The 11312-nt window shown below is 44.8% G+C and overlaps 1 protein-coding gene and 1 non-coding gene across 2 annotated transcripts in view; one reads left to right on the top strand and one right to left on the bottom strand.

Annotated features, from left to right (window-relative positions):
* The window catches only part of acsl3b (acyl-CoA synthetase long chain family member 3b), a 17227-nt gene extending 7812 nt beyond the window's left edge, over positions 1–9415 (bottom strand). Inside the window, exons 1-6 of the mRNA XM_035528302.1 lie at positions 9214–9415; positions 4375–4899; positions 3953–4153; positions 2481–2658; positions 1270–1379; positions 475–607 (exon numbers count right to left, since the gene is read on the bottom strand). Of these exons, the coding sequence (XP_035384195.1) occupies positions 475–607; positions 1270–1379; positions 2481–2658; positions 3953–4153; positions 4375–4524 (772 nt within the window). The 5' untranslated portion in view covers positions 4525–4899; positions 9214–9415. The remainder of the gene's footprint in view (positions 1–474; positions 608–1269; positions 1380–2480; positions 2659–3952; positions 4154–4374; positions 4900–9213) is intronic.
* Positions 9416–9692: 277 nt separating this feature from the next.
* On the top strand, positions 9693–9763 carry trnag-ccc. Its single transcript has one exon. It is a non-coding gene; the product is annotated as a tRNA-Gly (tRNA).
* Positions 9764–11312: the final 1549 nt, after the last annotated feature.

The raw sequence follows: 11312 nt of genomic DNA on the forward strand, positions 1-11312 counted from the left end.
TAAAAAAAAAGCATCAGCTAAATTCCATAAATGTAAATACAAAACAAAGGTTCTTTCAGAAGCTACCACCTAGAGACTGTACTTTCCCACAGCCAAATCTTGGAAAAATGTAAAACTTTAAAAGTCCAGAGTAAAAAGGCCGGAATATTTTGTAAAGGCAACCTTTAAATATCCATTAGGAACAAAGACATATCCATGTCCCAGCTCCCAAGTCTACGGCGCGCCACATAGGCCAAAGGTCTCCACACTAGGTTTGCTGGCCCAGTGAGAAGTCTCTGCAAAAGCTGAAGACCAAAGACTGCAACCCTACTGGCAGGCTGTACCAGCCCCTGTCCATCATCTTCTTAAAACAGAAACACCACACTTTGAGGGATCCAGTGTAGCTTGTCCCAAAAAAAGTCCCCTACTGCCAGAAGGAGAGGCTTCATGTTAGAATGTTAAGTGCTGGGTGTGTGGGTTAGTTAAAGGGCTTACTTTTCATGGCTCCCAGCTCCTGGACAGATGCCATATTATGGACCTGAATGCCATGGGGAAGACCAGACCAGCTGCTGGGCTTACTGTCCACTACGATGATGTGCTGCAGTCTGGGCACCTCCCCCAGAATCTCCTGAGAGAGAGCGTAAGCAAGTCCAGTCTTAAACGTACCTAAGAATTTCAGCCTTGCGGTTTAAATTGTGTGATAACAGCATTAATGCTGATTACACAAACAGCTCTCAACCTGTGTGCCAATATTTATATCTAAATAGAGATTTCAGGGAGGAAAGTTCCATTTTAACAGAACAGCTAGTATTGAAGATTGAAGATCTTTATTGTCATTTGGCAAGCTTAACGAAATTGCATTCTGGAGTTTATATTTGAAACAACGAAGACTGGTGTCCTCGAAACACGTTAATTGTACGCTGGGATGATGATGGTGGTTTAGCATGGAGGAAGACACAGTGTTGGGTCCGTCAGTCCTACTAAGGCTAGAGCACAGCTCTCCTCCAGCTACACACTGTCAGAGAGAGCACCTAAACCACGGACAGGGTCGTGGTGCTGAAAACCATTCTGCAAAGAAATGCATTTCCCACAATGCCTAGCTTGAGGAACATTATATATGGGGAGGCCTTGTGCATCTGCAACTGAGGTCTTTCAGTTCAAGAGTTCTGAGGGTGTGGCCTAAGATTAAAAAAGATAATGCATGATGACCAATCCCCTGGCCAGTTTGTGTGTCCCCTCTGTCACATCCTCTCTTTTTGGAGGGGACACCAGCGAGGGCTAAGCGCTCACCATAAGGCGGCTCTGGAACAGGTCTTTACTGGTGATGATGTGAGTGACCCTTGTCTCGTTGAGACCATGAGCGATGGCTGGACCTCCCAGAGTAGCATATACAGTCACCACTGGGAAAGAGAGAGATACATAAGCCAAAAGAAAAAAGAGAAACAGAGAAATTAATACAGAAGAGAACTGACACAGGACACACCTGTACGCCCCAGCCCACAGGACCCATGTCTCCCCCACACCACTTTAACAATTAACCCTGCATATGAAAAGCCCAGAATAAAACACATGACTTGCGTAACGTAAAACTAGGGTTAGGAATGTAAGCTCTGCATGTGTGTGGAATCATTTGATATCCTTCTGTTTTATATTTCACAATTTTTAGTAACTAGTTTGCTTATTCCCCCATGTACAGTACTGATATTTTGGTGTGCAAAAAGAAGTGTGCTGCACAAATTTAAATTATGATTATTACTATAAAAACAATAATAACAATAACCAACAACAACAACAATCATCATCATCATCATCATCATCATCATCAGTTTGTAACAGTAGTGCAAAACCTGAAACATACACTGCCTTGTATCCACTTATGTAGCTGTGGCATTTTAATTTGTCATGTTTTAGTTGGATATAAATTCTTAACGAACAATTCATCACAACTAAAGCTTTTTGTTAGTGGACAAACAGCACCATTAAAGCTTTGATTCACTGTCTTCCTCAAAATAAAAGCTTACGTCTGAGAACAATGTTCCATTTAAAAAGATGGTTTGACTGAAGTGTGCTTAGAGTGAGGCATACAGATATCCCTAGAGGCTGGTATCCCCATACGGATATCCTAGAGTGTGATACTGCTTTGGATACGGATATCTTGATACGGATATCCCCAGAGATGGATATGTACATGCAGACATTCCTAGAGGCTGATATCGCATACAGACATTCCTGTGATATCCTGATACAGATCTCACCAGAATGGGATTTCCCCAGAGGGGGATAAACCCGGATAATGACCCAGATAAAGGAGCTATTAAGAGGGGAGTCTGAACTTCTGCACGGCGGGCGTGCAGGTTGTCTGCCTGCTGGCCAGTGTGTACAGGCCACAGTCACACTGGCCCTTTGTGAAGAGAAGCCCTGACATACTGCAGATTTCATGACAGATCATGATTACTAAATGAAGAGTGTTTTTTTTTTGTGTGTGTAGTAGGAGAACTAACATGGGAAGTTGTACATGAAGCAGGCCTGAGCAGTGATGATCCACTCCGCCCGAGTCTCACAGATGATGGCGATGTTATGGTGTGGTCTCTGACCCAGAGCCGCCAGCCCACTGCCAAACGTCTGGGCCAATTGGAACGTCTCCTCGAACGACAGCCAGTTGTATTCACCCAGTATAACCTGCACAAACACAGAAGCTGACTTCACTATAAACAAACACTGCAGTAGAGGGAAATACCTGCATGCTGTTATTTTATTAACATTGAGCAGGCCAGCTACAATTCCATTAGTCCATAACAATATTATTGATGATGACAATAACAAAAACAACAAAAAATGATCCACAACTGCCCCTCAGGACACATGGAGCGCAGCTGCCTGGGAGTACCAACTTTACACAGAAAGCCTCATGGACCACAGATTTGTGGGAAGGAGAACCAGGATGAGACTGGACATGATGTGGACGATTCCAGATGTTCTTGGCTAACTGACCCTTTGTGTTGCTGAGGTCATTATCCAAAACCAGTGAGTGTGTCTCAAAACCAGTGAAGTAAGACTATACTATAATTACTGCAAAAACTCCTGCAGGAGTTCCAGGAATTCAGAGAATTAGTGCAACAGTCATGGTGTACAGATCCCAAGCCACTTTGCTCCAGGTGCACTGGATTTGTGATCCATCCAGTATCAGCTAAACAGCCAGCATCAAGGCGTTTTCTCGACGGGCCAATGCTGAACACTGAGAAATGCACATTCCTGCAGCAGCTACTCAACCAATGAGCTTCCCAATAAACCTCTCTAAACTTCCACAGCAACATTCACATACTGTTTCCACAGGGCTCCCAGTCAAACCAGACTCCCAAATTGTCATCATCATTAGTTTGTAACAGTAGTGCAAAACCTGAAACATACGCTGCCTCGCATCCACTTATGTAGCTGTGGCATTTTAATTTGTCATGTTTTAGTTGGATGTAAATCCATAACGAACAATTCATCACAACTCAAGCTTTTTGTTAGTGGACAAACACAGCAGCACCATTGGAAGCTTTGAGTCACTGTCTTCCTCAAATGTTCCACTTAAACAAAAGTTGGTTTGACTAAAGTGTGCATAGAGTGCAGCATACAGATATCCCCAGAGGGCGGTATCCCCATACAGATATCCCCAGAGGGCGGTATCCCCATACAGATATCCCCAGAGGGCGGTATCCCCATACAGATATCCCCAGAGGGCGGTATCCCCATACAGATATCCCCAGAGGGCGGTATCCCCATACAGATATCCCCAGAGGGCGGTATCCCCATACAGATATCCCCAGAGGGCGGTATCCCCATACAGATATCCCTTGAGTGTGGCATCTCCATACAGATATCCCTATGGGGGATATAAACTGAATCCCAAATGTGGAGATGGCCAAGCTTCTGTAAAACCATCAACCGCAAAAACACGTGTGTGTGTGTGTGTGTGGTCATGGCAAACCTTCTTGAAGATCTTGCCATTGTGCTGGACCTCATCCTCTTCACTGAGCAGTTCTCTGGTCCCGAGGCAGTCTCTGTGAGGGAATCGTTGGACTGCATAGGCAAACACTTTATCCAACGTATCCATGGCGACGTAGAGCTGGGAAACCAACTGGTTCTGGCTGTGCATGGCCCGGTACGGACCTGCTGGGTTCCCGCTCACCTGCAACCGCACAAGATGAGGACAGAATGTGATGTCACAAAGGAAGCCGACACATATTATATGGAGGTTAGGAATTTGGGAGACTGGCAGAGTGCGCTGGAACACGCAATTGGACTGTTAGTGCTTGTTATTACTATGAATATATAATATGACTATTTTCGTGCAGAGGCACTGAGCATGCTCAGTGTGGCTGAGCCTTTGGCAGGGCTGGCGGGACTCACGGAGCGGGCTTTGACACGCTTGGCACGAGCCTGCTTGGCACTCGTGCCCGAGATGAGGTACCAGGGCAGGAAGGTGATGATGGAGTAGACCCAGACCATGGAGCGGAAGACATGCAGGAGCAGAGGGGGCACATCCTCCTTCAGCTTCATCCTGACAGCTGGGAAGCAGGGGAGAGGGTGCGGGTGGGTGGGAGTGACAGAGGGGAGAGAGAGAGAGAGAGAGAGAGAGAGAGGGGAGAGAGGTGGGACAGAAGAGTGCCGGGCGGCGGAGGGGCGGAGCCTAGGGGTGGAAAGTGGGCAGAGCTTGGTTGCTACTTCTCCTCAGTTTGGTGAAGCTTCTCTTTTCTGCTCCTTTTCCTATATCCTTCCTTAATATCTCTCTCTCTCCCCGTCTTGTGTGAATATATCCCTTGCTTCCTTCTCCTTCTTTGAGAACTGCAGCAGCAGACCAGGCAACTTCCCTTTTCTTTCGCCCACTCTTCTTCTTCTTCCTCTTTCACCTTCTCGGAATCCACAGAAGCTTCCCTGAAAAAACAGTAAAGTTGAAGAGGGTAAAGCTGATTACAAAACTCCAGTTAAATTCAGTTAGTTAAAAAATATATATATTAGTGAGTTCAAAGCAAACAGTTGAGTGAAATAAAATTTAACAAAAAAACTGCAGTCCTCCTTCAGACCGGTACATGAATTCGTAGACGCCACACCAGATCAACAAGTTAAGGAACCAGTTCATTAAAAGAAAATAAAAGATACAGTGGATCAAAACATAAAGAGAAATTTTGGCACCAAGTCAGACTGGGAGTTGAGTATGTAGAAACCACACCTTATCTAACAGCAAAAAGAGCATGAGGAAGGAGAGTGTAACATTGTTTCACACGCAGCTCAGATCAGAGTCAGGATTAAGCCATACAACTCAGTTGAGGATGGCAGAATCAATCTCTACACAGCAGTGTCTGTGCACAAGAGAGAGAGAGAGATTGAATGTGTGAACAATGCAACATTTATTTCGTCAGGCAGGAAGACTCTGTCTCAAAAACCCCTAACTCAACACTCTGAGGGCAAAGCAGTGTGCAATAATGAAAGTTTGTGTACACACAGTACACAGTGTAATGCAGAACCATGAAAGCATGGTGTGAAGGCCTGAACACTGAACAAAATGACAATTCTGTACATTTCTGTAAGCACTATGCTGCTGAGTTTTGTAACACCATCGTGCACTCTCTCACACACACATACACACAAACGGTCATTCTGAGGGAAACTTCAGAGGAACGCCCTCTCCTGACTGCAGCTGTGATCCACTCCTAATGGATCTCAGAAACCCCTCCAAACCACAGTGCTCCGTTGGCCACTGGGACTTATATAGTGGAAAATCTCAGCTAGCTGGGAATACAGTCTAAATTAAAACCAACGCCCGAGTTAGTGAAGACTAAAGCCAGGTTTAAACACACAACTGCAGCCAGAGCATGAATTCTACTAAATACAACACATAAAAAATTACCGTTTTAGCTGGTAACATAACAGATCATTGGGAAAAACGCAGTTTCTCTCCAGGGAAAAGTGGTTGTGGGCATAATGCAACAGTCGTTGTGCAAGGGAGGGCACACCATAAAAGCCATAGCACACATTCAGAACCAGAAGTGCGCTTACTTTCTAACAGGATTAAAAAAAAAAAAACCATTAAAAATCCCAATTTTTAAATCCCAGTGTGCTAATCAAGCAGTGTGACTGGGCAGACTGTAGGCCATGATCACAACATTTTTCACAAACATACAAAAAACAAAAACAAACAACAACAAAAATCACTGGTCTTCACTGGATGAAGTAGGATTGTGAGCATCAACCATGCAAATTCCAATACCAAATGTAAAAACATGACCAACAGATCAATGAACCCCTACAGCAAAAAACAGAAGATGACTAGAAACTGCTCAAAGCAGCTAGCTGCCACACACTTCAACTACTGTTTACTTAAGATCAGGAAGCATTCAAGCGTTCTGCCCTGGTCCAACTAAGCCCAGTGAGTGAAGAGGGAATGAACGACGCTCTCACAAGCCCTCTTTGCCTCGGAGAAGCCTCCACAAACAGGCAGACGCAGAACTTTCCACCAAGACACTGACCATTACTTCACTGAAGCAGCTGTGGAATGTGGCAGGCTTGTGAGGAAAGCAAGGTCAGAACATGGAGTCAGAGCAGACACAGCCTGAATGTGAAGTAGGAGTAGGACCTCTATTTTGTTTCGGTTTTACTTCTTGTCCCAATACTGCGGTTGGAGTAGTAGTATTGTGAATGTCCTGAATCACACTTTTTTGTGTGTGCTGGGACCATACTGGTGACCAGGTGACAAACCTGTCGGTGTGTGGGCGTCACCCAGGTCCCTTTGAGACTTCACCAGCATGGTTTAGTATAGCGTAATGCACATCTCAATCTCCAATCGGCATGTCAGCAGAGCAGTGTGTTCCCAATATAACTCGTCTGTCCCCGATGTGCAGGCAAAGGACCTGAGGGAAGCCATGCCACTAGTTCGATGCAACACTGGCCCTGCTCTGGAAGAATGTTATCTAGCCTTTTCTGGGGGTTGATGCAAATAAATCCACAGAAAGATTTTTAAACCTTTTTTGCCTTCTCTCATGTCTCCAGATGCCACAATTATTGATGAAAGCTGGAATTAGAAGGCTTTTTTTTGGCTGAATGTTTGAGTGTTTGCAGGCAGGGCAGTGTCAAAACCAACCTGTTGCAACACCCCACCTTTTGCAGTGTGAATTGTTTTATGGCAGTGCAATATAGAGAAGTCACCATATAACAGTTACATTTCTTTAAATTGTGGATAACCATACGGCAATGTCTATTGCAAGGTACTAAAAATATAATCATAAACCCTAAATTGGGCTGCACTGTTTATACAAAAACTACCAAAACTATTGTTTCCTTGGACCATGTGAATGGGTCATCAGAGATTGTGCAGGATGGATAATCACAGCACACAATGAAAATCTTTGTTATTTGCTGAGGGCTGATTCATGTGTACAGCAGAGCAAATAAGTGGTAGTAAAAACAAACACACTGTCGTGCAGCTCTAGTATACCATGATCCTTTCTCACACCTTAGCCCTGCATGCGGCCAGACCAGAAAGACTGCTCAGTCCTCCCTCAGCAGGCCAGGTTCAGAGGGTGTGCCCCTCAGATACTGTCCCAGGATCTGTCAGATGTTGGTACACACTTTTGAAAAACTTGGTGACTGACCACATGCTGACTGCAGATCAGTGACAAAAAGCCCCAGGCAATTTCACCTGGAGTAGTTTCTAAAGGTAGGCATTCTTTACCAACTGTAGTATGTGTGAATCAACTCCAAGTCAAACTGGATTCCAGACTGCTGTACAGTATAGTTTATAGTGATGGAGCTTGGTTAGGTGTGTTGGAGCATAAAAAAATTCAAACACCAAACTGCAGTGTTGCAACACTTAGGTCTTATTTTAAGAACCTTTAGGTAGCCTACAGCCAAAAATATGCAGTTGGGCAGGCCTAGATTATCTTGTCTAAAATAAACTAATAGCACGTGTGCCGTAGTTAACATTGTAGTACTGAGGGGAGTGTTCAATCAGTATGCTGCATTTACGTTGATGGAATTTACTACAGCAGTGAATAAACACCAGCAGTAACCTCCATTCTTTGCCGCTGAAGTCCTTCAAGGCCAAAGGTTTACGCAGTTTCCAGCTTCCAAGTCTACTTGGAATTTTGACATGACTCCTATTAACAGAACCTAGAATATCACATGCGGCAGCATCACATTCTGTAAATATTCTGACCTTCGACGGTGAAGGGCTATTTATTTGGGCTTCTGTTACACCCGTTACATATAACTAGTCCAGGAAATGTTCGACTGTCTCCATGCTGTTGGCTATTTAAAGATGAAGAACTACAGCTAATATTCTGAATCCATGCACTGATGGGGACGCACTGGGCATGGTTGACCTCTAAAACGTGCATAAAAACTCACTGCAGGTTCACATGGAGGGGGGCTGTTGTAGCTCACTACCACCACACTGTAAGCCACGTGTCTCCTTACGTTGTGGCTAGCTAGGTAGTTAAAACCCCGTAGTCCTATCTTACATTTGTGCACTACACAACGCAGCTAGTGAACTATATGGTGCATGTGTGTGTTTTTGCACAGGCAGCCTGTGACAGAATAGCGCTGACAGCAAGCCAAATTACGCACGCCATACACTCAGTTTTGCGCGTCACACGCGTTAGACCTCCTAGTCAGTCTCAGCGGAGGTTCAGTATAATGGCAACAGATAACATGCCTGTCCGTGTCTGAATCTGTGCGATACCTGTTAGTCTGATCGCTAGATAGCACAAATCTGAATGCGTGCCATACCCGTTAGTTTGATCGCTAGATAGCACAAGTCTGAATGCGTGCCATACCCGTTAGTTTGATCGCTAGATAGCACGACAAGTCTGAATGCGTGCCATACCCGTTAGTTTGATCGCCAGATAGCACGACAAGTCTGAACCCGTGCGATACCCGTTAGTCTGATCGCCAGATAGCACGACAGGTCTGATTAGTGTCTGACGACTCGGGCAAACTCTTAGCCGAGTGCACGCTAAGAGCAGCAGCTAACTAAGCTAAGACACCTCATACCAAACACTGGGCGAGAGGGTGCGAACAGACTGCCTCTGTTACAGCAGATGCGGTTCTGGCGTTTTATGAACACAAATAAGTTAGTTAGTCAGGGTTCGTGAGAGAGATACACAAATCACTAAATCGCTCGTTAAAAACCGCCACATCGTAACCGTTAGCTTAGCACAGCTGCGCAAGCGCTGAGAGACAATAACCGCTCACCTTGTTCTTCGCGCCTTGGGAGGCCGAAATAAACAAACCCGTTACCAAGGCAACTGTGTGAAGACAATGTTTCCAGACGAAATGACCTCCGGTCACTCGATCACCGCATAGCGGCACTGAACTCCTCACAGCTGGAAAATGGGGTTTTTGGGAGCAACCCGTTTCTCGCGCCGGGCCTGCTTATCGGGCCGGAAGTAACGGCAGCGTCGTCAAGGCACGGGCCGATTCTCTAGAACCCGATTGGCTCGCTGAAGGTGGCGCGTACTATGTGCCACAGTGACGACAGAGGGGTTATTCGCGGTCAGGTTGGAGGGTCTCAAAGCCACAGCTAAGAGAGTGTCGTCTTTGGCACTGGTGTTTTTGTCTTCAGGTCATTCTGTTGTTTTAATGTTTTAGATGGGCAATAATAGAAGTTGCTCTTGGGTCATTTTACAAATGTCATATGCCACATAATGTAGCTACCAGCAATTCATCCTGCAGCGCCGCTGGTGTAGTGGTATCATGCAAGATTCCCATTCTTGCGACCCGGGTTCGATTCCCGGGCGGCGCACGGGTTTTTGTTTTGCAGATATTAAAGATGCCGCTTCTTGATTACAAATAATTGACGTGTAAGTTTTCACAATTTCACAACTTCTGCCGATGTCTTATTGCTAAAATCTGTTCATTTTGACTTGACCACTGATATTAGTATTTGTAACTTATGAACAAGCTATAAATGATTTGTCGTCAGTCATCAAAGTTCAAATGAAAAAACAATAACCATAACGGCTTTGACTTCAAAGCAGACCGCGTCCTATTAATGTACTAGTATTTAAGCTTCACCTTGAAATAAGGTCACGGAATCATATGTTTCCACATTTAGAGGTTTTTGGTGAAAAACTAGCATTTTGACATTTTTTTTTCCATTTCAATTTGCATTTTGGATTACTCATTCTCTCGTCTTTGAAAAAGGCTGTCTGAGGATACAGATGATTAGTCTTCTTGGAAATGGGATCGTTTCCTCATGGTCATCAACAAATGTTTTTAAGTGTCATAACGCTGACACTTAAGGGTGATCCGAAAAATGCTTCCAGGAGTGAAAGTCTGTCTGGACTGGAGATCGGATATCTGCAGTTGGAATTTGTTCAGGATTCAGTGCCACAAATAAATGAGGTCTGTGTCTGACCTGAATAAAACTGTAGAGCACATGTCTTTTCTGTGTTTACACGAAATAAGACCTTTGACGGATATGTGGAAAAAATCAGAACTGGGTCACATCAGGGGGAGTTAAAAAGAAGTGGCTGAAATCTGATTAAAAAATTCAATTGCTGCATATAAACTGCTCAAAAATGAACAGGTCTGTGACTATACCAAGAACCAAGTCTTTGGTTCCCCCCCAGACAAGGCAGGTTCTTTATACATTTAGGAGCTACAGCAGTTTGTGTTTCCTTTCATTCTTTCACCCCCTCTGACAGACTACATGTAACCTCATCAAGGGCTTCCTAATTAGCTGATTGCTGAGCCATGTGTGTTATATCAGTGGAAACATAAAGTGTCCAGATCTCGGGTTCCATGTGTAATGGAAAATGTAAAGTTAATCAACCTCCTGAACAGATTGTACAGTAAGTTAAGATGTTACGGGTGTTTCCTCTTATCTCTCTAACCCCTGACCTTGCCCGCTATCTGACCCCTGACCTTGCCCGCTATCTGACCCTGACATTGGCCACTGTCTGACCCTGACCTTGCCTGCTATCTGACCCCTGACATTGCCTGCTATCTGACCCAACCAGGTTGTTGACGCTAGTGCTGGGAAGATCAGTGCAGCAGCACAAAACAACTGCTGGTAGGCAGTTAGTCCCTTTTTGTACCTTTTTCTCACTGCTGTGGTTGAACAGTATAAAGGTGGGCTGAGGGGGGTCGCCCTCCCCCTTATAGATGCCAAACGCCTGTCCCTTACGAACACTTGTGCGTGTAACTCAGATACTGAGTCTTTGAATAAACTTTATTTGTCTTTTTAACCCTTTCCTCCGAGTCATTTCATAGCACAGCAACTGCTGCGATCATTATATTGTTTCTCTAACCTGTCCAGGAAGATTTCCACTACACGTGGAACCTGGAAC

This window comes from Electrophorus electricus, chromosome 7, assembly GCF_013358815.1.
Source record: "Electrophorus electricus isolate fEleEle1 chromosome 7, fEleEle1.pri, whole genome shotgun sequence".
Lineage (NCBI taxonomy): Eukaryota > Metazoa > Chordata > Actinopteri > Gymnotiformes > Gymnotidae > Electrophorus > Electrophorus electricus.